At 39.1% G+C, this 27,597-nt stretch overlaps 1 protein-coding gene across 1 annotated transcript in view; it reads left to right on the top strand.

Moving 5' to 3' along the window:
• Positions 1 to 22,858, top strand: part of Frk (fyn related Src family tyrosine kinase) — a 102,040-nt gene extending 79,182 nt beyond the window's left edge. Inside the window, exons 3-8 of the mRNA XM_005073266.4 lie at positions 1,781 to 1,944; positions 3,429 to 3,597; positions 9,505 to 9,663; positions 17,366 to 17,547; positions 19,523 to 19,688; positions 20,078 to 22,858. Of these exons, the coding sequence (XP_005073323.1) occupies positions 1,781 to 1,944; positions 3,429 to 3,597; positions 9,505 to 9,663; positions 17,366 to 17,547; positions 19,523 to 19,688; positions 20,078 to 20,289 (1,052 nt within the window). The 3' untranslated portion in view covers positions 20,290 to 22,858. The remainder of the gene's footprint in view (positions 1 to 1,780; positions 1,945 to 3,428; positions 3,598 to 9,504; positions 9,664 to 17,365; positions 17,548 to 19,522; positions 19,689 to 20,077) is intronic.
• Positions 22,859 to 27,597: the final 4,739 nt, after the last annotated feature.

Below are 27,597 nucleotides of genomic sequence, written 5' to 3'. Positions count from 1 at the left end.
GGCTCCTTTAAAAATATTTATTTTGCCTCTTTTAATCACGTGTATGTGTGCATATGTGCGCATGGGCGTAGATGGAGGTATTGCAGCTGCTGTTAGAAGCAGTTGTGGGCTGCCCAACTTGGTTGCTGGGAACTGAATGCTGGTCCTCTCCAAAAATCATTCATGTTCTTAACTGTTGGCTCTTCTCTCCAGCCCTGAAGCACAGACTCTTTCTTGATGTGCCAAGAACATTCTTGCACATGGTTGGACACATTTCTGCGTTTTTATTAACATCAGGCTTAGAAGCTAATTATACCTATGATTGCTTTTATTAGACAGCAGCAGTTTCCAAACTGGCTGTAAAAATTGCTTTCATCAGTGTGTCTGAGAAGCTACGTCACCTCTTTGACAACGTTTGAAATGTTTGAAATTAGACCTTTGAAATGAAAGGGTTTGCCTTTAATTTAGGCGATCTGGTGTGTGTGCCAACTGTTTTCTGAACAAATCTTTAGCTACTACATGCCTTCAGCATACCTCCACTCTACTCAGGCTTCTGCCTTACAATGAGAACATTGCTACTGCTTGATTGCTTATTCAAAACCTAGCTTCTGAATTTAGAAAAAGCTCAGAAAGCTATGCGTTTCTCTCCTCAATGGTTGTCAATGCCTTTGCTAAGTGAAAGGGAGATAGCAATTGTATCAGTCAAAGTTTTGAACACAATTACAGAAAACCTGACTCAAATTAATTTCAGCCCAATGTGACCTCCCTTTGAGGTTGAAAAGCCATGCCTGGCTGACTCCAAGGGCAAAGATTTACATTCTCAATCAACATTGTTTTTCATGGGTCAGTTTCCTCCCTACTGGACACACAGATTATATCAATAGTTCAAAACTTTAATAACAAAAATAAAACCAAAATAAAAATGGTAACTGCAAACTCTTCTTGCCTTCCTGGGCTCCTTTACATGTCCCAGAATTGGAGCTCTCTGTGACTTGGCACTCTTGAGCTCCGAGTGGGCTTGGGGTCCTTTTGCATCTCAGAATCATAGAGGAGCAAGGACTTCCTGGGGAACATGGGGATGCTGTTATCAATAGACAGTGGTTAGTGGCTGACAACTCAGAGCAGAAAGTAATGCAGTTCATTGTTCCACAGATATCATAGGATTTGCCTGTGGATTAAGCAATACTTCTGGAGAGGTGTACACATAAGCCATATTTTAGGCTTTGTGAAGTCACTCTTGTTGCACCATTCTGGGACTTTCTGTTATTAGTCTGCACTAAGGGCAAGTACACAGTGAGTGGCACTGAGGAGTTCCTTATAATATTGTAGGATATTATACCAAAGGCTCATTTGACTCTTTTTCAGTCTTCCCATTATGAGATTTCCTGGAGCAAAAGACCAGGATGAGTTGAGCTTTTCTACATACCCTGTGCTGTTAGCTTCTGAATGCTGTGGTTTCCAAGCTAGATCAGGATTTTCTTCCTTGTGCTGCTAGAATGACAGACTCAATTTCATGACTTCCCTCAATGAAGTGTGCCTCCTACCCAAGATTAGAATGTTTTGGTGTTAAACTCTCTTCTTAGGTTTTGCTCCTCTCTCCTTTGGTCTGATCTCTGAGTGCCCCCCCCCAGTTTGCCCCCACCACAAATTTTAGGTGTGTATCCTCTGTAAAATTTCTATGTTCTGTGACGAAGTTGAAAGATACTGATTTGGGAAAATTTCATCCATACAGTGACAGATGGCTACAGAATGGTTTGGGTTTGGTGATGCATTTATTGACAGGGTTCGTTTTGTGTTCTAGTTTTAGATGAAGGTGTCGTAAAACACTACAGAATCAGAAGGCTGGATGAAGGCGGTTTTTTTCTTACCAGGAGGAAAACCTTTTCAACCTTGAATGAATTTGTGAGTTACTACAGCACAACCAGTGATGGCCTGTGTGTGAAGCTGGGAAAACCATGCTTAAAGGTGACATTATTTCAGCTATGTTCATTTGTCTTTAAAGAGAACATTTTCCTCTCAGACAGTCAAGCATTTATCATTTGCTGTTGGTTCATAAAAAAAAAAAAAACAGTCATTTGGTTGCTTAGAGCAGGAACAGGGAAATTATGACACGTGAGTGGTCTTAACCCATACTCATTTTAAAAGAATTTTTATTTTACAAGAGACATGCCAGTTTATTTACTGTCTTTAGTTGTTTTGTGCCCTTATATTAGATAGTTTGATAGTTGAGATAGAGACATCCATAATGCATGCAGTAAGCCTGACAGTGAGGTTTACTATCCATAGTGTTTTTGTGACCAAATGGACAAAAACAACCAAGAAGGCGATTTTAGGGGATTCAGCCCATGGGCTCTTGGCTCTGCATACCTAGACAGAGCATCATGGTGGCAGGAGCTTGTATTTGAGGAGGTTCTTCCCTTCATGGTGCCCAGGAAGTATATGAAAGGGGAGAATACAGGAGAGGACCAGGATGAGAGACACAGATGGAAGGAGATGCTTCCACAGATCGCCCAATGGACACTTGTCCTTGCACTAAGCACTTCTAGGAATGCCATCATCTTGTAAGAACACCAAGGATCAAGCCTTTGATTAGACCCCAGCTCTTGTGACTTAATTGATCCTGGAAATGCCACCACAGATGTACCTAGAGGTTTGATTAACTAATCTCTTAGGAGCTTCTAAATCCTATTAAGTTGACTACCAAGAAAACCATTACAGTGCTCTGAGGCCTTGCCTTAATGGTGCCTAGTCATTGCCTAAAAATTACTTATTAACTAAAGCAAATGAGTGAATGGGAAGACGTTAAGTGGCAAAAAATGAATTTGAAAAGTGATGGTTTGCAGCCAAGAGTGCAGGAAAGCCATGTGAAGGAGATAGCATTTATAGTTAGCTTCACACTGAGAGGTTCCAGCGAGGCAGAGAGAAGTTACTGCAGACTTCTGTGAGGGGACACTGAGTGTTCGTGGGATGGATGGACATAGGGTTGCAGGATATGAGAGAGAATTGGTTTAAAGAGTCAACAGTACAGATTTTAATTTACCATATTAGAAACAGTATTTTTTCTCTAAAAGTCCAGAACTATCATTTTCAGTCAAAATGTTTCAATATATATGTGTGTGTGTGTGTGTGAGAGAGAGAGAGAGAGAGAGAGAGAAAGAGAGAGAGACAGAGAGACAGAGAGTGAGAGACAGACAGACAGACAGACAGACAGACAGACAGACAGACAGACACAGAGAGAGTGTGAGAGAGAGAGCGAGCACACTTAGGTTCCATAGCATGCCTTTAGCAGTCAGAGGACAGCTATGTGTAGTCATGTCTCTCCTTCCATCTTTACATGGATTCCGGGAATCAAACTCATGTCATCATACTTATGCAATAAGTATCTTTGCCCTGTAAGTCAGCCTCGTAGCTTTTGTTTTGACAAGTACTCTCATTATTCTCTTAAACAGATACAGGTCCCAACTCCTTTTGATTTGTCATATAAAACTGCGGACCAGTGGGAGATAGATCGCAACTCCATCCAGCTGCTGAAGCGACTGGGATCTGGCCAGTTTGGAGAAGTTTGGGAAGGCCTGTGGAATAATACCACTCCAGTGGCTGTGAAAACATTAAAGCCAGGTATGAGAACACCAAAGATTAAATGGCATACACTGGTGCGTGTGTGTGTGTGTGTGTGTGTGTGTGTGAGAGAGAGAGAGAGAGATAGAGAGAGAGAGAGAGAGAGAGAGAGAGAGAGAGAGAGAGAGAGAGAGAGAGAGAGAGAGAGAGAGAGATTCGGGTTGGTAATTGCCATAGACTTTGTAGGATGGCGAGCACTGACAGCAAGCCGATGTTGTCATCATTCTTCCCTAGGTTACTATTTAGTATAGATAGCTTTTAAATTAGGAAGGCAAACACTCTCATGACATTAAAGCTTAAAAGGCCCCCAGTGTAAGACCCTGACAATGTATGTCTTTTTGAAAAGTTAGGATTCCATCTCCTTTTTTTTTTTTTGGTAATTCACTGACTAAACGTTCTTTACAAATCAGCCATGGTGGCTGGCGATATTGTTCTCTTGTTGCAGTACATGCTATACAAACATGAGGGCCTTAGTTGGATCCTCAGCACCCATGTGAAAAGCCAGGTGTGGCAGCACACTGGGTAGGGCGGCATATTAGGACTCTTGCTGCCCAGTCAGTCTAATTGAATCTGTGAACTCAAGGTTTTCTTGGTTTTGTTTCAAAAGATAAGGTGTGAGTAATAGAAGAAGCCACTTGATGTTGGTCTCTGACTTCTACACACATACATGCACATGTATAAACACATCCACATGCATTCAAAAACACATGCAGATTCACATGCCATCAGATGAAAAACTGGTGTTATTCAAAGAATAAAAAAATTTTATTAAAGATGAACTGTACTTGATTAAGGGTAAAATAAAAATAGTTCATCTAAAAGACCTCTTTTACTTTTTTGAGACAGGGTTTCTCTGTGTAGCTCTGGCCTCCTGGAACAAACTCTGTAAACAGGTCTTGAAGTCAGAAATATGCCTGCTTCTGCCTCCTGAGTGCTGTGATTAAAGACATTTGCTACTACGCGTGACTTAAGAGAAGTCTTATTTGGAAATGTAGAAACCATTGTTTTTCCATCTTCATTTTCCCTGTAGTGGAATGAGAGTATCCTAAGATCAGTATTTAGTTATGCAGGTGTTATTTATTTTCTTAAAGGTGAGGTAAGGTGCTTAAGAGAGACTAAGTAATTTTCCTAACACTATTCTTATATAACCCAATCACTTGTTAAAAACACTGCAGGCCTCAGTTACACTGCTTGTCAAATAGACATATTGCAAAGATTAAAGTGGGTCATTAGCAGAGACACACTGTATAGTGCCTGGTTCAAAGTCAACGATGAAAAAATATATTGTTATTGTTATTACAAAATGAGTGAACCACAGACCCACATTTGTCATTGTCGTATCATGCTCCATAGAGATAACATTCTTTAGAAGAACAATATGAAGCTCTGGGCACTTCATATCTACCTGTAATAACACTGCAAAGATCATAACTCAGGCTAGAGACTACAGTGTTCTGTGGACCTTCATTATGTCCTAGTCCACCGTGCTTGAAAATTTTAGAAGCCTCCTAGTGACTGGACTTGAGAATTTGACTTTTCTCAGATGCTAATTTGTATAGTACCATGTCCCAAATTGTGTGCCAAGACACTTAGCAGAACCCCAAGGAACTGACCAGAGGAGTCGAGGGACATTTGAAGTAACAGCTTAACTATGGCACAAAGTTGCTATATTCAAGAAATTCCAACTTTTAGCTTTTGACAATGTTGTATTCTTTTTGTTGACACTACATTTTTGCATAACTTGATATTTTTGGACATATTCTTTGATAATTTCATACATTTGTATATTGTATTTTTTATCATATTCACATACCCCATTAAGCTCTCATTTCCCCTTTACTCCCATTGAATTATTTCTTCTTACAACAACATCCTTTTTTTTGTGTGTGTGGTGATCAACTAAATTTATTCAGGATTGCTTGCAGAAGTATGGGTGGGGGAGATATTTCCTGGAGCACGGGAACCTTAGCAGAGGCTACACCACTGAAGAAAATAAAAGCCGGTAGCTATCAGTTGCTCCCCAGGAAAGTGAGGAGCCTCATGAGCCCTTTTCCCATCCATAATACAATATTGACAGGCCCAGTTGAGAGCAGGTCTTATACAGGCAACCATAGCTGATTTTGAGGTCAGCAGCAGCCACACCACGTCCAGAAGACTGTATTTCACAGGATTCCTGCCTTCCCTCCATTCTTACATTCTCTCCTTTCTCGCCTCTACAGTGTTTCCTGAGCCTTGGTGAAGAGGGTGATATGGAGGTCCTGTTTAGGTGTGAGCTTTCAGCAGTCTGACAGTTTATGAGTCTCTGCATTAGCCACATCCCACTACAAAAAAAAAGTTCCCCTACAGTCGAAAGCAACGCTAAACTGGGGTAGTAACACAAACATTTGGAAGGCAAACTAGACAACATGTCCATTGTCCATTAAGTAAAATAAGAGTAGTAGGTTCCTGCCTAGGGCCTATGACCCTGCTAGCCATAGGTTTTGTTTTGTTTTGTTTTTAACCAGGTTCCCCATGGCTGGTTTTCCTCTGGCTATCTCCATAAGAGTCTTGTCACTATTTCACTAGTGGGCACATCTTACCTGGCAGATCAGCATTGTAGCACACTGAGTCTACAGCTGAGCAAGAGCGATGATGACTTTCCCCCCTAGCAGTCTGCACTGCAACCTCTCCCCATCCTCAACACCAGGAAAGCTAGCAAGTGGAGGAAAAGCCTCCAACTTAGTTCCAGCTTGATTTGCCTATGCTGGGCTTTGATGGCTGCCATCATCAAATGCAGAATCCACACAAAAATCAATCAACATGGAGGAGGGCACAAGGGTGGCAGCACTCAATCTGATTGCAAGATTTGAGCAGTTATGCCATGTCCTACGTTGATTGTGCCGCTTCAGAAAGTCATTGTAGTTAAGAATGGAATCTACAATCTTCGGGGCCTCGGGTACTAGATCAGTATTTATCCCTGGCATACAAATGGACTTTGGGAGCCCATTCCACATGGAGGGATGTTCTCTCAGCCTGGACACATGGGGGAGGACCTAGGTCCTGCCCCGGATGATAAGACAGACTTTGGAGATCCCCCATGAAGGACCTCACCCTCCCTGGAGAGTGGAGTGTGGATTGGGGGGGGGGGTGTTGGGAGGCTTGGTAGTGGCTGGGGGAGGCTGGGAGAGGGAGCTGGGATTGACATGTGTAACAAGCTTGTTTCTAATTTAAATAAAAAAGAAGAAAGTGCAAAAAAAGGAAGGAAATCTAAATTACCTCTTTTCCTTTCAACTCCCCTCCATCACCTTCTCAGATAGCTATTGGTTTCCTAAGATAATAACTGCAAGTTATTTTCAAATTAAGTGTTAGATATTGTTTGTGGCATGGGGCATTGTGAAGAGAACCAATTGAGACATTAATGGTGATACAAACTGAGAAGGTTGGGATATGATGGTGTGACAGGTTAGAACAAGAAGTTTGGTGTTAAGATAAACCTGAGTTCAAACTTGACTTGGTCTCTCTGTCCCTCTGTGCCTCTAGATGATTCATTAAACTTTCTGTATTTCCTCATCAGGATGGTAGAGTTTGATGAGGACATATTAAGCCAGTGGACACTAAGTTTATGCAGAAGTTCTTAATGAACTGTATCTTCCAGAGGCTGACAGACACAGCTCTCAAGCGCAGGCTTGAGCGTACAGGAATTCAGTTCCAGTGTTCACTTCTGCCAGGTGAAACATCAGAGAGATGTGTATGTGACTAGATGCCACCCAATAGCTGTCAGTGAGGACAATCTATTTCAACATTGGTGTTTTCAGAGTCACCATGCACATTCACTTCTCAATGGTAATCTGGTTGGCACCTGAGAGGGAACTTCATCGTCCAATCTAATCATTCTTTTCCAAAGATGAACAGCAAGCTATCCTTCTCAACATTGCTCTCAACAGAGGGCTCTCTGGAGGTTAAAAGAGAACAACAACAACAACCACAAAGAGTCATATTTCTTATGCCAAAAAAAGCCATGATAGTTTACTCCCCAACAGGAATAATTATTATTGATTTACAGTGTAATAGCTGCAAACAGCTTTGGTGATTGGTTAAATGTCTCCACTTTACTGGGGCCATTAATCAATCTTAGCAGCTACTTATTGCCTAGCAGACTACCACGCAATAAAGATGAGCCTGAAATCAACTCCCACACTGGCTCTGACAGGCAAAAATTAATATTTAATGCTGCATTACTAGCTGAGTTGGGATTGAGACTCCCTGACTCCATTTCCGGTCAACTATAGCAGCATGAAAGCCTGGTCTGAGTAACCCTTAACTGCATGGGCTCCCAGAGTACTGCAACTTCTGCTCTTAGAGATAGTCTAACTTGGGGACATTTTAAATGTCCTGCAGAAATTGTCTGAATGACGAGTCTAACTGCTGCTGTTACTCGAACCTTCATGAATCAAATACGTATTTCTTATTTTTTTTGAAGAGAGGTTCTTACAATATCTTAGTTGATATTGGTTATTTTTTACCACTGAGAAAAAAGTTATTTGTTATGATTATGTGTCTCTTTTATTCCCAGTTACATTTTTCTACTATTATCCCACATTTTTATCTTTTTGACCAGTGGTAATGCTGATATCGAGGGAGCTCAAAAACATGCAATGAAAAGAGAACAGCTTCATTTCTTTTCCTCCTAAGATGTTTTCTCTTCTTTTCAGCTAACAAAAAGTACAATTACTGTGTTTGTTTATTCCAGAGCATGTAAAATCATCACTGTCATCATTGTCCGTGTCAGCAGCAGCAGCAGCAGTTATTGTGATCATAGTGCTGGGACTGCTATTACCTGGAAGTTTAACGAGATCAGCCAACTTGCTTACAAAGCAAGCTAGTGGTAGAGCTGAAATTGTTTCAGAATTCAAGTTCGAGCCTGGAGGCTGAGCTTCTAGACTTTGCAAGGGTGGACTGCTTCACTACCTAGTCAAAAAACATCACATTGACAAAGAAGTGCAACCCTTACAGCACACACATTACAAAGTGTATCTATGTCTGGGTTCAGATGTCAATTGTGAAGTTTTTGTCTGTCTGATGCAAATGATGAATGGAATGGTGTCCTCAGTGAATATCAAGATACAATCAATGACACTAATGCTGAAGGTATACTGAAAAAGAGATGTAAACTCCAGGCACCTTCCTTCTCCATTTTATTTGATATTAACTCCTTAATACATTACATGTTAGTTAGAGTTAGGTCATTCAAAATCAACTTAACTGTTCGTGTGTTTTCAGAGGAGGCTTCAGAGCCTCAAACCTTTAGGGCTCTGATGGAGGAATTGGATAGGAATGCAGAAGAAAATGTTGCGTAACAGCTTCACACTAAACATAGAAGATGATGAAATACAACTGCTAGCTTCTAGAAATGTCCCTGTATTTCCACAATGGAATTTGGCAAAGTCATTGTTTTAAGGTGTTTCCCAGCTGTTGCCAGAGTGGACAGTGAACGCTAAGGACAGGGCAACAGCCAGTGTTTCTGGATTTGAAATCAAGCACTCTGCCTGGAGTAATTAAATAGTCTATGTCTGCCTGTGTTCGTGTTAACAGGCATTCTTTATTCATTTGAAGATGCCTGCCTTGTGTCATCAATTACACTGTCAGTATCTCTCTGTCTTTTCATTTCTCACATGGGCCTGAACCCACTTGCTCTTCACCTACACCTCGTAGCACATAAACTGCATACCCCAGACACAACGGCACGTGTAGTAATTAGGTTGTCCAGGCTGAACTGATTCCGTTCTTTGATAACTCGGAAGATTTGTGACATTGATGCTCTTACATTACCAAGAGACAGGAGGCAATCTCAGTGATTCCCACCAGGCTGCTGTGGGGAATAGAAATGCCTCAATGACACAAAGTGATTTCTTCCTCTTCTTGTTTCAGGTTCAATGGATCCAAATGACTTCCTGAGGGAGGCACAAATAATGAAGAGCCTAAGACATCCAAAGCTTATCCAGCTTTACGCTGTTTGCACTTTAGAAGATCCAATTTATATTATTACGGAGTTGATGAGACATGGAAGTCTGCAAGAATATCTCCAAAGTAAGCTGAAGACTTAATAAAAGGAAGAAAAGGAGGACTTTAGTTTAGCTATTCCCATAAACGTCAATTTAGCAAGCTTTCTATAACCAACCCAAAGATGTTTACAACGTGCGTATCTGTAAGAATGAATGTTGTAACATGGACTAGCTCAACTATTTAATGGAATGAGTGTGTTCTATGTACTCAAAGGGGGGAATGTTTATGTAGTCAAAGATGAAATTGTTCACAATAGACATCTCAGAGTACTTAAATACACTGTGGGAAATTGGTGAATGGATGTTTTGTGTTTCCTTCACCAATTAATTGAACATTATTAGTCATGAAACAATATTTTCTATGAATTAGAGTTAATAGACATGGAATACTTTGGAAAAGGACAGAGAAAGTTATCTTAGGCTCTTTGTTCTTAAGTTTGCACTTGTCTATGCGTGTGTGTTTGTGTGTGTGTCTCTCTCTGTGTGGGGTATTTGAAGCTACTTCCAGGGCTACGCACCATTAGAATTTTTAGACTGAAAAGCAGAAACATGGTATTATTGTATTGTTTCATTTGATTCCCGAAGTCACAATAAGGGCACCACAATGCTTATTACAAATGAATAATTCAATAAACAATAAAATAATAAGCATTGAAACAAGATGTTCAAGAACTGAGAGAATAATTCATGCTTGAAAAACAGAGACTTCCTTGAACTTTTTGCAATATCGGAGCAAAAGTGATAGGATTATGAACAGGTGAGAACTGTGGAGCAAGGGGTTCAGGAAGATGAGGACATTTTCAGTTCTCAGGGGGACTTGTGAACTGGTAATTCTAAATTGCAAATAAATAAACAAAAGGAACAGAGAGTATGATGTGAAAAACAGGAATATACTAAGCTCCCTTGTGTGCGCGCACCAAAGTTAGCAGCTGCAGAATGTGGGTCCACCACAGAGGAACCAGTCACTCCAGTTACTGACCCTTCTTGCCTCATTCCCAGGATGAAGCAGAAGACCAATTTTCTGTCATATGTAATAAAGTGTTTTGCAAATGGCGCCTCTAACGGCCACATTGGGTGGAATTGTGAATTCCCAATATTTAGGCCTATTCATCTAACGTATTTTTATCTAACCTATGTTTCCTTTTTGGTTCTTTTCATTCTGTGATGTCCACAGATTTCCCAGCAAATGAGAGTTCAAAGATGCTTTCCTACCATCATGTATTTTCCTATCACTGTCTGTCACCTACTAGTGGTGTTTAAATGCTCGTGTTTCACCAATATCCTCCTGACCTGAGCTCCTGGAACGTATTTACAATTGTGATTTCCAAATCATTGTCCTGTATCATTTAAGTTGTTTTCCTAGGTAACATGACCATGGTAGTACTAATTTTTGGAGGAGAAATATTGTGTTGGTTTTTCATGTTCTAGTTTGTGGTAGGACCTAGGCATCCAGAGTTAGGTTATTGGTAGTGGTTTGTTTTTGGTATGCATATTTGTTCCATCTTTGGTGCGTGGCTGTTTAGATCTCTGTTTGCTGTTACCCAACTTGTCAAGGTATGGGTCATCTAAGATGCACAGGACTCTGCATGTTTATCCAGGACTAGGCCATGCTTACTTCTCAGTTTCTGGAAGTCTGCACAGACATTTCCATCTAAGCGAAGCCTTGACTGGCCAACTTCAGACCTTGAAATTTAATCTGTCTTGGTTTTTCATGTTCCTCTTCCCTGCTTCTGTTTTTACCTCTCAGTTGTTAATCGTCTTATTGCACTACTACTGATCAGCATCTCCTAAATGCAACCCCACAAGGGCTGGAAGCTGTCTCCCTTTCAGTGTTAGAGCAATGTGTGATGCAGAGGGCTGTGTTTACTAATATATGAACGGACTGAATAGTTGAGGCATCCATAAACTAATAAACTTGGTCAGCTAGTCTCAGCCAGGCACCAGCTGGGAAAACTCCAGTTTGTACATTGAAAATTCAGACTTCAAGGGTTTCTTAGGCCTGTTGTTATGGTTTACATAGGGCTATGAACTTATCTTCCAGATTAGGCCATCAGGGGTACATTTACTAAGGCCTTCAAGTTCAAAGATATTTTGCAAATAGGAGGAGTAATAGAAGAATATTTATTACATCTAAGGATTTACCAATAAAGACGTAAAAACTCAATAAAATAACTTTGAGAGGATTCTGCTATTCTTGATGAGCCAAAATACTCTTCAGGGATAGCATGTAACAGATTTCCTTCAGATGACAAAATCTGCTACAGGTTTGTGAACACTGCTCTAGTTTGATTGAATGGTGGTTGTGGAAGTCCTGTGACTTTAGGGGATTCTTAGGCCAGTGAGTCCTTCAGAATAGCAAAGACTATTAGCCAGTCTTCCAGTACTGGGCTCCTTGGTGAAAACTGTTCATCCCTCTGTAATAGGATTGCAGTGTAGTGCTTGAAAGAATATACACATTTTTCTATCTATCTTGTAGTTTCTAGTCTTAGCTAATTTGTTTTGGTAATAATGTCCTTTGAAATTGGGGAAGCCCATTAAAATACTTTAGCACTGAGAATATTTGATGACACATCTACATATCTATACATCTTAGTGGTATTTATTATTTTTTACATGAACACTGTTTTGGTTAAATATACTTTGTGAGGAAAAAGAATACCTTGAAGTACCAAATTTTATGTCAATTAGATAGCTTAATGAACATAGTGTTGAAAGAAGTCAAAGAAGGAAGCATGGTTTAAATGCTTTTATGGAAGAGGAATGGCATGCTTGCATCTTCATTTGAGAAAACGAGCATCACCATGTAAGGGCAGAAGAAATCACCTTTGTAGAAGAATGTATTTCAGAACTCCACTTTTTGCTTGGTTCAATTTCAAAAAAATCTCTAAACACATGAACTCTCTCACTCTTGTGTGTTTAATCAAAGGAAGGGGAGGGTGCAGACTACACATTCATACTATGATAAAGTGATATAGCATGTTTCTTGCATGACAGTGTCACTCAGTGGCACCAAAATGGGAGATGGGGAGACAGATTTCTGGTTTCAAGGGTGAGCAGCAGAATTGCTCTACTGATAAGGACCCAGGGAAAAAGATCTCACTTTTACTCAACCCAAGCAACACAAGCCTTAAACAATCATGGACTTTTATACAGGCTGTGAAAAAAAAAAGAAGCTATGATGGATGGTAGCTCTCTATTGTTTTCTACTGCAGTTAATTTTTGAGTATATTGGAAGTTTTGCAGGTTTCCTTATAGACTGAAACTAGACAGTTTAATATGACAAACAGGGAGGTATCGATGTGAGCTTGGATTTTCTTTCTGATGTTTGGCTGCAAGTATTTAGGAGGAGTCATGTGAAAACAACTATATGCACATTAATAATTAATATTTGTAAAAGAAATCTTCACATATCAGATACCCACAAACTGAAAAATGTGACATACATTTGGGAGGCAAAATAAATACTTAATGACTGACTTACTGGCTCTTTAATAAACACATTTACGAAAACCTGGCTATTTCAGATAACCCAGGGGATATAGCGAAACCTACATACATATTGCACTAATAACATCTTACTCAAACTTAAAGGAAGTAAATATCTGTGTTTGATTTTGTTTGTGGATCTTCCTTTTTACCTCAACAAATACTTACAAGTAAATCTAACATGTATCAGATATCTCTGCACCCCTTGAGGGGTAACAAACATTTTCTGTTCTCATAAGCCAGGTTCCAATGCATGGTTCACTATTTTCATGCACAGTTGCTTAAATGGACCCAAGTAGGCAGGTATATTATTGTCATCAGTGTCCCCTTCAGTCAAGTAGGTGATTCACTGGAAGCCAGATACATGCGGTGACATCAGGAGAGGGCAGGTACCTTATTTCTCTAAAAAATACTGCAGTGTGTGTCAGCTGTTTATCCAAATTGCTTCCATGAACTTAACTCATTTTTCTAACATCTTATGAGTCAACTATTCTTAATTTACAATTAAAGAAACAGGCATGGGGAGATTAATAACTCATTTAAAGAGAGTGCCTGGGACCATGGTTTCTACTTTAATGCCATGATATCGTTTTCCTAGCCTGCATTATTTGTCTTGTTATCTCGCAAGCATTTATTATGCCACTTGCGGTGGTTGGTGGGCTGGATAGTTTTATGTCAACTTCACACAAGCTAAAGTCATCAGAGAGAAGGGAATCTCAGTTAAGATTGGGTTGTAGGTCTGCCTATATGGCATTTTCTTAATTTGTGTTTGATAGGGGAGGACCTAGCCCATTGTGGGAGGTGCCATCCCTAGGTTTGTGGGTGTGGGTTCTATAAGAAAGCAGGGTAAGCAAGCCATGGGGAGCAAGCCAGTAAGCAGCACCCCTCAATGGTCTTTGTATCAGCTCTTGCCTCCATGTTCCAGCCCTCATTGATTTTGATGATGAACTGTGAGTGAAATAAACCCTTTCCTCTCCCATGTTGCTTTTGGTCATGGTGCCTATTGAAGACAGTGAGGAATGCAGTTGTGGCTTGCCAGGCTTCATAGGTCGGAAGTTGTGGCTGAGGTGTCAGTGTTTGCCAAATTCATCTCAAAATTCTAACAGGGACACATCTATTTCCAAACCAGCTCCTATCATTGGCAGGAACTGGCTCATCTTGGACTACGGAGTTGAGGGTTTTGGTGAGTGGTTGTCCTACCCTCTCTGTCACACAGGGCAGCTTATAACTTGGCAGCTTGTTACAGTAGTGTGAGCAAGTGAGAAAGCAAGAGAAGAGTGAGCATCAGTTAAGACAAAGTCACAGCCTTTTGTGCCTTTTGTTTTTCCATGTTGTAACTGGGTCCAGGCCAGCCCAAGGGAAGGGGATGATGACTTAGAAGGATGAGTGGGAGCCATTCTACTGTTCCCACCACATATGGCTAATCGTCGACTTCTATTCCCTGTACTTTCTTTCCTTAGTGAGTGGATTTGATATCCAAAGGCAGGCTGTGGTGGGCATCAGGCAGGGATGCTTTGCCATTATGCTCCACATGGAGCTTTACTTAATCTCCATGATAATATTTCATTTTCAACTGAGTATTGGAGTTAGAGACTATGGCTTTTGTGACTTCACACACTAAGTTAACCATAACCATAAATTGTTCTTTGGGTGTCTTTCTCTGAGTGGTGACATGAGGATTTAAACTTTTCCCATTGTGTGATGCTACTTTATGAAATTTATCCCTGTAGCTTCAGAGTAGAGGGAGATTTAAAGACCAGACCTGAAGATCTTGCTGATGTCTGCACATGTCCTATTGCTCCAAACTAGCAAAGTGGCCCAACTTAAATGTGATTTTCTGTGTGTGTTCTGGATGAAAAGAAATATGGAACTAAATGATTGGTGAACCATCAGTCACATAATAATGGTTTTGTCTCATGAAGTGTGTGTGTGTGTGTGTGTGTGTGTGTGTGTGTGAGAGAGAGAGAGAGAGAGAGAGAGAGAAAGTGTCTACATGAATACACAAATATAATATACAAGTGCTTATGATATTTAACTCTTTAAAATTTATTTCTTAATTCCATTTATTTTCCCTTTTATTGGAAAAGTCACTAAAATGCAGAAAGTATGTAAATCACATATAGTAACTTAGCATGTAATTACAACAAGAATAAGTAAGAAACCATGTAGCTATCTACCAAAGAATGTGAACATAGCAGGCAACACAGAAATATATTCTAATACCCATAACCTCCTCCTCTCCCGTCCTGCATTTTACAGTAATTATTTTCTCTTTATCTAGCATTTAGCAGAATCTTTTTGCCTTCTTATTTTCTCCCCGGTTGAAGACTGAACTCTGTGTTCTGCTAGACAGGAGTTTTGCCACTGAACTGAATTGCTGGCCAGTTTTTAGACAAGCATTTTAGAATTTTCTGTTTCGTCTGGTTGTCTCTACAGACTCCTCACTCACACAGTCCTCAGCCCTTATACGCCATCATGAGTAGAACTGTCCTTCCTGCTACCATGCTCATCAATAACCTCTCCTTGCTTGCCTTTTAGCCTTTAATCTTACTGAGTCTGTTTATCTAATTTGACTGTGATGGTAGCTTTCTCTTAACACCTTTGACTTGGTACATCTTTGTCTTTCATGATTCTTCTTAATTCTTCCAAGTTTTCTTGCAGGTCCACTTTTCTCTGCTGGTCCTTGGTGGTGATGTTTGCGTGGAATATGTTTCTTCCTAGGAATCTAACACACCTGTTCCCACTCATTATCACAACCATTACATTTGTACAGTTAGCTGCAACCCCTGAGCTCCACACCCACAGGCTTGTCTTCTTTCAGCCAACTCCACATGGATAATTCACATATATCAGTGGGCAATTAAAATTGCTTCGCCCTCACACAGGTGTGATGATAATATTAACATCTAGAATCTATTGGGATTTGCTTAGGTACCTGACATCATGTTAAGTACTTTACATGTGTTAATTCATTTGGAATTCTACTTTAACATAAGATACTTTGAGATAATTACTGCTATAACTATGTAGATGAAGGCACTGAGGCACAGGGATATTAGCTATATCGCTCAGTGTTACAAAGCAATATTAAGAGTAGCCCTGATATCAATCTGATTCACTGGTGTCATATTAATCTTCCTATCTCCTGTGTTACAGCTCTCTCTGTAGCTGGGGCTTATGTTTAAGCCAAATGACTACAAGTCCAGTTAACTATATGAAATAATGTTTGATTTAGGGAGGCAAAGGGAACAGGAGTTGGTGCTTTTATGAAATAATCCAATTTTCTATATGTCTGAAGATACGAGCCAACAGTATGGTAGTTTAACCTGAGGATGACTTAGAAAATTACATTGTTTTCAAAGATAGCACTGGCCCCTTCTAACCAGTGTTTCCAAAGATAACCCTGACCCTTTCTACTCAGAGTTTCCAAAGACAGCACTGGCTCCTCTATTAATGAGCAAGCCTATTTCTCTATGTAGAGCTCTGCAGCTGGTTATATAGAATGAGTATTAGGCAACTTTCTGTCCATTTAAGGTGTGTTTGTATCTGGAGAAAATGTACAACCTGTTCTGAGAATAGCAAGATAAGAAGGGAAATTAAAAATGCATTATGCATGTGGATATAAATGTGATGGATACATTTTGTAAGTGGTGTACCCTTAAAATTAACCAGTGATCTAATTTTTAAGAAAAATATGGTGAAATAATAAAAACCTCTCTTTGGCTTGGGAAGATCATTGCCACTTCATCAGTTCAGTGAATAAAGTAAACTGTGCAGTTTGTTTTTCTGTTAAAAAAAACTTGAGTGTTTATATATAGCATGTGTGTAGGTCAGAGGTCAATATTGAGTGTTTTCCTCAATAATGCTCCACTTTATTATTTGAGACAGACTCACTGAATCTGGAGCTCACTCATTGATAAGACTGGCTAGCCAACAAGTACTGGGATCTTCCTGTCTCTGCCTCCCCAGCTTTGGAATTACAGGAGTGTGCCACCATGACAGATCTTTTTATATAAGTACTGGGGATCTAAAATTCAGACGCTCATTACCTAAGCCAGCTCTCTGTCCTGGAAATGCTTTGTAAAAAGGCAGAAGCTCCCAAAATGAAGAAGCAAATCAATGATGTTCTCCTGGTAGATTGGTGTCAGATCACATATGATTGATTTATCAGAATTGTCAGAATTCACTTAAATAGTTCAATATTTTCCAAAATAATCTCTCCTTTTCTCTTTTTTGTTTAGATGATGCTGGGTCCAAAATTCATCTGACTCAACAGGTAGACATGGCAGCACAGGTGGCCTCTGGAATGGCCTACCTGGAGTCCCAGAACTACATCCACAGGGATCTGGCTGCAAGAAATGTTCTTGTTGGTGAACATAATATCTACAAAGTAGCAGATTTTGGACTTGCAAGAGTTTTTAAGGTAGATTTAGATTTACTTTTGTTTTAATTAGTTTTTATAGTAGGTTAAACACCAAACAGGTTAATAGGCCATCAAGTTCATAATTATAATTTAAATTATATGCAGCTCAGTGTGATACCAAACTCTCAGAATCCCAATACTCAAGAGGATTTTGGGTTCAAGGTCAGACTTTGAACTACAGTGAGACCCTTATTTGCAACCAACTGTAACAAAAGTAACAAAGCTACATATATAAAAAAAATAAATAAAAACAGCCATATTATTTACCTGTGGTCCATTGATAAAAGCAAGTAGTGTAGGACCTTACAGACAGTGTATTTTTCTATTTCTGTGTCTTCATCAAAGGGTGGGGCAATGAAGGAAAACAATGATCAGGTAGCTTCAAATACTACCAGCAGCACCTGTTTACTTTCACATATCTTCTATAGAAAGCAGTAGACTGTATCTACCTTTGCTCACCTGACAATACATTGAGGTAACGCTACCACGTATCTATGGCAATCACAAACTTTGTGTGTGTTTGTGTGTATATGGGCATCGGAGTGTTTTATATATGTGTGTGTACATGTGCTCTTGCCTGTGTGAGTACATGTAGAGGCCAGAAGATGGCATTGAGATCTCTTCTTCAGTCATTTCTCCAACTTTCAAATTTTTTTAACTCATTGAGCATTTCATGTACTGTATCTTGATTGTACTCATCCCCTTCTCCAAATTGTTACAGATCTCTTTTTATATCTCCCATCTCTCAACCCACCCAACTTCATGTTCTAAGTAGTTCTCTCTCCCTCTGTCTCTCTGTCTCTCTCTCTGTCTCTGTCTCTTTCTCTCCCATCTCTCTCCAAACCTATTGAGACCAACTGAGATTTACCTTATTTTATTGGTGTAGGGTTTCTCATGGAACCTTGAGATTATCACTTTGGCTAGATTGACTGGCCAGCAGATTTCCACCTGTCTCCTCACCCTTAGCACAGGGGTTGCAGGCATGCACCACATCACCAGGCTTTTATGTGGGTGCTGGGGTCATGCTCCACTGATTCATCTTTCTAAAACCAAACCACTGAGGCTTCACTTGCCCTATACTCACCCTGCTTTGTGACATCAATCCAAAGTCACCAATAACAAAGCACCATAGGAAGTGTTTAAATCTGCAAGTTCGATTCCCACATCATCCACTAAAAATATGATTGTATAAATGATACATGGCAGATAAAGATTCTCTTTTCATAACAGCTTTTCTTCTTTAGAAATTAACTCGAAATACACGATGTTGATAAATTAATTTAAATCATTTAGATACTGCCGTTTTGGTATTAGCAAGTGGTTTCAATGGTAATCAAGGCTAGCCTTTTATAAAAGGTTTATTTACTTTTCTTTATGTGTACGTGTGCTTTTCCCTGCTTCCACAGTGCCTGTAGAAGCCAGAAAGCCCCAGATCCTCTGGAGCTGGAGTTACAGATGTTTGTGAGCTGCTCTATAGCCTGGGTTCTCTTCAAGAGCAGCAAATGCTCTTAACTGCTGAGCCATCTCTCTAGTCTTAACATTACAAGCTCTTCAATACCAATAGCAAATGAAACCAGACATCCTCTCCTTTTTGCCCTTCCTACTTTTCTTCTTTCTCCTGTTTTTCTTCTCCTTTCTTCTTCCTTGTTCTTTCTCCTCCTCCTTTTATTTTTAAGTTTGTAAGGGATTGATGTAAATCCAAGTTATCACAAGTTCTCCTGCAAACAACAGATTGATGCCCCTTCCAGGGCTATTATTTGCACACAGTTAACTTCTCAAGACACATCTTGCTAATGACTTCTCACTGATTCTTCTAGTTTTATATGTCAGTTCATAATATTTGATATTGTAATAGAAATTTATCTAAGCTCATATTGAATATTTCCCTGTAAGTTTTTATGTGAAATAGGTTACAAATAAATGGGCACAGCATGACAAATCACTAACTTGGCTTGGATCCTTGATGCATTAACAGGTAGATAATGAAGACATCTATGAATCTAAACACGAAATAAAGCTGCCAGTGAAATGGACCGCACCTGAAGCCATTCGTACTAATAAATTCAGCATTAAGTCGGATGTGTGGTCTTTTGGAATCCTTCTCTATGAAATCATTACTTACGGCAAAATGCCTTATAGTGGTGAGTGATTAATTTGAAAGTGGCCCTTTCCGCTGCAGGTCACTTGCTTAGATATGACTTTAACTGTCTTGCCCAGACTTAGAGGGCAGAGTTATGAGGCTGACCATACCATGCTCCTGGAGTAGCGCGATAGATAAAATTTGATGATGATAATTTGCATTAATGAGGTGGTTTATTGCTTTCTTCTCCTTTGCTCTAGGATTGCAGTTAGATTGCAGTCTTATAGACATTACTCTGCAGGTTTTAGTTTCATGTGTACATCCTCAGAAGTGGATGTTAGATCTCATGGCTTTATCAAGGGAAAGAACTTGAATTGTAATACAGAGTTTTATGCCTATAAATTGAAGACTCTGATTTTCCCTTTTTTCATTCTATTCTGTGTATCTTAGGTATGACAGGTGCTCAAGTAATTCATATGTTGAGTCAAAACTACAGACTACCAAAACCAAGTAACTGCCCACAGCAATTCTACAGCATCATGCTGGAGTGCTGGGATGCAGACCCGAAGCTACGGCCAAAATTTGAGACCCTGCACTGCAAACTTGAAGACTACTTTGAAACAGACTCCTCATATTCAGATACAAATAATTTCATAAACTGAACACCAAAAATACAATGAAGATGTGAAAAAATCAGAATCATCATTCAGAAATACAGTCTTATAAACCAACTGTGAAATCAGTTTGTTTTGACATATTCAGGTGGTAGGGTGAACTCAGCTGTGTATTATATATTGAAAAATATTATCTGTGTATTTTGTTGACTAGGGAGCACTGCAGGACAGTCTAAGATGACATATCATTTTTTTTCACTGCGTGGTACAATCAAACACACTAAATGAAGTTATTTTTCCCTTTAAGAGCTACTCGCATTTCTATTTATTGTTGGAAATGCCCATCAAGAGAATCAACAGATGACAGTTAGTTTTTACTCAGTAACTGTTATAGCATTTTCCTGTTTACTGATTAGACTGGTTATTCATTATTCCTCGAATTGCTGAATCCCATCAGGCTGTTATTATGAAGGAATTTGATTGCTCTGCCGCACAGCGGGACCTGTGCTTTGAGATTTTTTTCTTTCTTTTAAAATATCCTGTAACTACAATAATGGCAAAGCCATGTTAAATGACTTGATTGTACTTGAAGTAATTGCACATATTTTCCCTATGCATAAGAAAATGAAGCAGCTGTTGAGAAGAAGAATTCAAATCTTTCTCGTTCTGTCGGAGGAAATGATGGTGTTTTTCTATACCTCACTGTGGGTCATCAGAGAATCATCTACATTAGCTTTAATTTCTTAATGTCAGGAATCAAGTTGTAAGACTGATTCATGAATGGTTATGTTTGGGAATATAAGGAAACTACCATATTTCCCACCTGGTCTGAGAAGTAGGTATTAACATGGTTTAGGGAAGCCAGAGGAGTGCCAGAGGATTGCCGCCACTTCCTAAGTATTAATAATAAGTTCCTTTGGCACACAGACCAGTTTTAAATTGACTACAAAACAGGCCAAGCCCTGCTTTGGCTCTGGATACTTGGGATAATGTTGGAACTTAGTTATGAACTATAGTTTTTGTCTGTTAAGACAGGAAGCCTTTTAGTATCTTAAATTTTTTCTATCGTTGATAAGAAATTCTCTATTTTCTTAGTCAATGAGTGTATCAAATATTCAGTCTCATTGGATGGCTAACAAGACTTCTCCAAAGTGATGTCGAAGTCATATTTATCTATTCCAAGACCTTCTAATGCACAGCACTGAATGAACATACCATAAGGAAACAGGGTATAACAAGCTTACCTTTTATCCTTTTTTAAAGAGAGAAGACAATATCTAGATGGTCACAAAAATGTTCTGGCAATTAAAAGAAAAAAAATGATTCTTTTAGCCAGAAACTAGGGGACAAGCCACCAGGGACTAACCATTAGCAGCTTGGTGATGTCGCTGTCCTAGTTGCTTTTCTGTTGCCATGGCAAAAGTCTTTACTAAAAGCAACTTAGAGGCGAAAGTGTTTAGTTTATCTTTCAACTCAAGGTCAGTCCATCACGGCAGGAAGTCACAGTGACAAGGGCTTGAAGCAGCTGGTTATATCATTCCACAGTTTAAGAGGAGAGAGAAGTAAGTACACACGAGTGTGACTTGCTTACTGGTGCTCAGGTCAGTTTCTATACTCTTAGAAAGTTTGGGACCCTTTGCCTAGGGAATAGTGTGTCACACAATGGATTGGATCTTCCCAGATCAATTAACTTAATTAAGACAGTTTTCTACAGACATACCCACAGGCCAATCCAATGCAGACAATCCATCAATGAGGTTCTCTTTCCAGGTGATTCTGGGCTGTGTCAAGTGGTCCAGTGTAGCTAGTCATCACACCACTTAAGACTCAAATCCTATCAAACCTTACAATCTACCACAAGTACTATCTCTGTTCCTGTGGTCACATATGGGTATCAGTAGTAACTGAAGCCCCTTGTTCTCTTTTATACAACAAGAGAAAAATTGCTTCACCCTTAGTCTTATCCTAACTTGCCTAAAAACATTCTCATTTTTCTCGGGGAAGCAGGTGGCAAACACAAGTCTGTACCCAAGTCTGGACAACAGACAGTACAGAGAATGTGAATGCTGTGTGTTGATTGGCTTAGAGGAAAGTCTGCCCCGAAGCTGGGGATATGAACTTCTCCAAGACAAGCTGTTTATTCAAATGAAATTAGAGATTAGTTGATGTATAGGTGTCCATTAACAAACCCATTTAAGATAAATTAACGGATGGAGTTAATCTATGTACATGAAGGCATTCATTTATCATCTCTAGCATTTCTGAAGATTTTAATCTGGATCATGTGGAGCCAAAAATCTATGGAAACACTCAGAGAAACAAAAACATTAATATTTTAATCAGATGACAGAATATAGAGTAACTTCAATTATTCATTTCAAGTTATCTAGTCTAACCTAACCAAAGAGAAAGTTTTCAACAATGAGTTGGTTAAAATAATAATAATAAAAGGACTCTTTTTACTGAGTTAATTTCTTCAGGACAGATTCTGATTGGGGCATATGTATAAGTGGATGAAAAAATTCCCATTTCATTGTGCAAACTCAAATGCTTTGTACTTTTTTTGTGGTAACTGATAATAATAAATTTGTAGTAAGATATGGTTTGGAAACATAAAGCAGCTATCCTTTCCTGTTTTAATACCATGTGAAAGTTGTTTAACTCACTGTGTTTGATTCTTGGGGACATTTATATTCAAGGTTCTGTCAAAGCAATCTATTATTCCTGTTTCTACCCTGATGGATCATGGAGAAAAATAATGGATTCAGTTATGAGAAGCAGTAATAGATTTTTTTTAAACTGACATAAATTTCGCTCTCTGTATAGAATAAAAGGATCAGGAAAAAGATAGGTTGAGTTTCCCACAATGAGCCAGTTCTTGTTGAAGTTGCCTCTCATAAATTGTAGCCAAACACTTTTCACGTATTGTTTTATTTATGTAATCCAGCTATTTGGAGGTGGTAGTGAGGGATGTGAGTACATCATTTTATGTGGTATTTCAAATCTTATTTGACAAAAACCTTAAGAAGTTTTGTGATAGAAAAATTCAAAATTCCATTAAGCCTCCTTTTAAGAACATAAGGAAGGAAATAGGTTAAATTTCTCAAGGTCAAAGAGGCACAGAGTGTGGTCCTAGCAGTTGTACAGAGCTCAGTATTTTGTCTTCCAGCATAAAGTCAAATCCACAGTGATCAGGAAGGTACAACCATGCTATATGAATGGACAGCCTGAACAGATAGCAGTGAAGATACATGCAGGGAGACACTACTGCACTCACAACTACTACATATGTTTCTTTGTGATAGCCACATGGATCTAGGTTACCATGAGAAACACTAACTCTTGACTCTAGTTGTCTAAAGGAAATTATTCCTTGGAAACCTTAACTGTAACCCAGTTACGATTTCAGGGAGGAAGCAGAGCTCAGGTAGTGGGCCATGTCAAGCATATGCTGTACCCCAAAGCACGTTTTCTTGATACAGTTGGACATGCAGTATTTGGGACAAAGCACCTTGCTGGTAGGTTGCTATTGGTGACTTTGTAGGATTCTTTGCAGAGATGCATTGATTGTGAACTGGAATGGTGATGAATTGATTAATATCCTATCCCAGTTGCCTCACCACGTCTCATCACTGTTAAATTAAATGGGGTTTGTGTACCTGAGAATATGTACTGAGGATGCTAGTGGGCCAGTGGACTCTCCCAGAAATAGTGCGTTCTCATATTTCCTGGAAGTTTTGGCTGTAATCATCAGCACAATGCAAAAACTCAGTATTATAGGAAAATAAAGCCAGAAAATTTGGTGAATACTTACAAATATTTTATACCCTTGACCCCAGCAATGTTTTAGTGTCTATAGTACGTACTTCACTGCCTAAGTTGCCTACTCAACTCTTTTTTTTTTTTTTTTTTTTTTTTTGGTTTTACGAGACAGGGTTTCTCTGTGTTGTTTTGGAGGCTGTCAGACCACCCCAGCCTCGAACTCACAGAGACCCACCTGGCTCTGCCTCCTGAGTGCTGGGATTAAAGGCGTGGGCCACCACCGCCCAGCTTGCTCAACTCTTTTGAGTTTCCTTTCTTTCTCTCTCTCTTTCTTTCTTTCTTTCTTTCTTTCTTTCTTTCTTTCTTTCTTTCTTTCTTTCTCTATCTTTCTTTTTTTCTTTCTTCTTATCTATGCATCTGTCTGTCTGACTATCTATCTGTCCATCTATCCATCTGTCCATCCATTTATCCATCCATCCATCCACCCATCTATTGTGACAGGGTTTCTCATGTAGCTCAGGCTATATTTAGTCCTTGATTCATCCTGCCTCCTTCTATGGAGTACTGTAATTGTAGATGTGCATCACTAAACCCAGACTTTCTTTCTCTTTTAAGAGTGCTGCTTGGTATCTCAAATTACTTATCTCATTTAGAAATGAAGTATAGCGTGAAAATAGAATGCATTATTTAGCCATAGAGAAGGGTGAAATTACGTTATTTGCAGGAAAATGGATGGAATTGGATGACACCATGTTAAGAGAATACAAGCCAGGCACAGAAAGACAATAATGGCATGCTTTCTTTCATATGCAGAAGCTTAACAAAATAACCTAAATACAGAATAAAGAGTATTAGAAGCCGGAAAAGGAAACTAGGCAGGTAGATCACTGTGAGTTCAAGGCCAATTCCAGGACAACCAGGGCTATGTGGAAAGCCAAAAACAAACAAAACAAACATCTAACAATAAAAAGACAAAAATAAAATAGGAAAGAGGGGGAGGGGTCTGAACAATAAAAGATGGAGATAAAAAGGTAGAAGAGGGTGGTCATGATCAAAGCCAGACATTTGCAAGCCTGGCAATGTCGCAGCAAGCAGGTTAATTTACTTAATATGAATTTACAATAACAATGTATGCAAACTCTGAATTTTGAGCCTTCAATAAATTTGCTTGAAGTCTTTAGTCAGATGATATTATTATGTAGATTGTAAGGAAAAAAGATGCCTAGTTATTTCTAGTTTCTCTTTTTACCTGAGTGGTTAATCTATCAACCTTAATCATCAAAGGCAATACATTTCAATATAAAATCTTTCTCATTCTCATGGAAAATAGTCAGCACTTCTGGAGAAGGAGACCAGCTCAGACAGGCCCTTTGCATTTTGTTAAATGTATTTCTGTACAGTGCTGTCACCTCACATATTCCAGTAACCATAAAACTGTGTGTTAGGAAAAAATGACTAAAATCAACTAAAATTATTCTGTTTTGAAGAAGCAAAATATTATTTTAAAATAATTTTCTCAGATAGTAGAATATAGGCTTTGTATTGTACTGTGTGCTACATTTAAATTTATGAAGTATAAAATTTATAAAGCATAAAATAAGAATTAAAAGCATTCATAGTTTTTTATCACTTTTCAAAATATGTGCTTATTTATAGATTGAGAAACTGTGAAATAAGTCCAGATGACCAGATTATTTTTAAAGAAGGAAGAGAGCTTCTTATCTTTTAAAAACATCCATGACTCTAATAGTACCTTTAGTACTTTTATTAAGTAATGATATATGATTAGTTTTTCCATATAATTATATATGTAGTGAAATATAAAAAAGACCCCCCTTTAATTGTACTGTTCTTATAATGCTATTATTTAACCTTAATTCAAGTGCAACTATTTACAGATAATTTCCACTTCTGGATTTTTAAAACATTAAGACAAAGGGTTGGGTTGGTGTATATTTTTTTTACCCTACCTGCTCTTTGTTTATAATGGATTTGTTTAGTATGGGTGCTATATCAAAATTGCTAATTTTGAACTTGACTTTTAAAATTTGACTCGAGTGCCTCAGATATAAATTAGTTGTGGATATACCACATAAACTTAACATGTTTCATGGCAAAAATATATGAATCCTCAGTTGACTACATTAGGAAAGTTTGTAGGATGGAAAACGAGCCCAAGAATCCAAGATCTGTGATGTGGTTTTTGCCAGGCATGGAGCCTGGCTAATGGGGAAACTACAACCCAGGTGGCCAGTTGTTCCAGTGACAGGAATAAGGGCTTGGCGTATCTCACACCAGCAGTTAAACGCATGGGGCCAGAAGATTATGCCCAATTCTTCAACTCATTCATTGCTCAATTCATTCATGTGGCTTTGCCCACATACAAGACAAGCTAGCTTTGCAGTTCCACTGTGTGTTCCAAAATAGGCTTCAGCAACACCTAGTGAACAACGTAAGAGATTGTCACAGTACACTAAAGCATTCAGTAGACTTCAATTGATGCCAACTGGTGCACTGTCAATATATACTCATCCACTCTGTGTGTGTGTATGTGTGTGTTTTCATGGATGATAGGTATTGGAGACTGAGTTGGTTCTTTATACTTGTGTAGCAAGCCCTTTATTCATTGAGATCTCTCTGACATCATCATTCATTGCTTTTTTCTTACTAATACTATTATTCACTCAATAAGTACTATGAATAACAGGCAGTTGGCTAGATTCTTGGATCAAACTGAAGAGCAGCAACATTGTCTCTGCCTTCTTTCAGTTTGCAATCTGACAAGGAATCAGAATATGATTCTCAGCTCTCAAACCTATAGGCACAATTTTTCTCTGGTTTTCTCTCTGAGAATTAAATTGTTATCTGTAATCAGCTGTGCAGTACCCATTTCTCCACCCACCTCATTTAATCAAAAATCAACTACAGAAACATTATATCTTAAGCCTCTTTTAGAGGTCGATATTGATAGAGAAATACAAGAGAACGCTGGGATGCCTTCCAGGAAGACCTCGAGAGGGACAGAAGACAGCATCGATCTTCCTTTCTTTCTCACTTGCAGCATGAAACCTAATATCCATCTTAAGCCACGAAGAAAACTCGGAGATGGAAGTTTCTCCTGAATGCCTGATGAGAGGAAGCTGCTAGTATGATCCTGGAGCCTGGACAGCACCATAGGAATGTAGAAATGTGCTGCACCAGCTGTTACTTCCAACCTCTGCTGTGTAGGATCGGCATGGCCTATTTCTATACAATGTCCTGTCTGCTTTGAACCTGTGTTCCAATGTCACTTTTAAAGAAGTCTTAGTTGATCCTGGATTTTCACCCATAGCCCTACGTGGGATGGTAAAGCTGTGGAGGAGTGAAGTCCTGTGGCGTTGGTGCTTACGCTCTTGACCATGTGACCACCTGCTTAGATATCTACCTTTCTTGGAATAAATCTTGGCCAAAGGTCTTCTTCATCTAGTGAAACATCTTCCTAAGGATGATGGAATTGAACTGACCCCTCTCTCTGAATGTTACACAGCCCAGAGTGGTTCTCCTCCACATATTCCTGCTGTGAGGAAGCCCCTGGGACATTCCTCCTCTGATGCT

This window comes from Mesocricetus auratus, unplaced genomic scaffold (genome assembly GCF_017639785.1).
Source record: "Mesocricetus auratus isolate SY011 unplaced genomic scaffold, BCM_Maur_2.0 Super-Scaffold_100018, whole genome shotgun sequence".
Lineage (NCBI taxonomy): Eukaryota > Metazoa > Chordata > Mammalia > Rodentia > Cricetidae > Mesocricetus > Mesocricetus auratus.
This window is presented reverse-complemented; position numbering and strand designations above follow the sequence as displayed.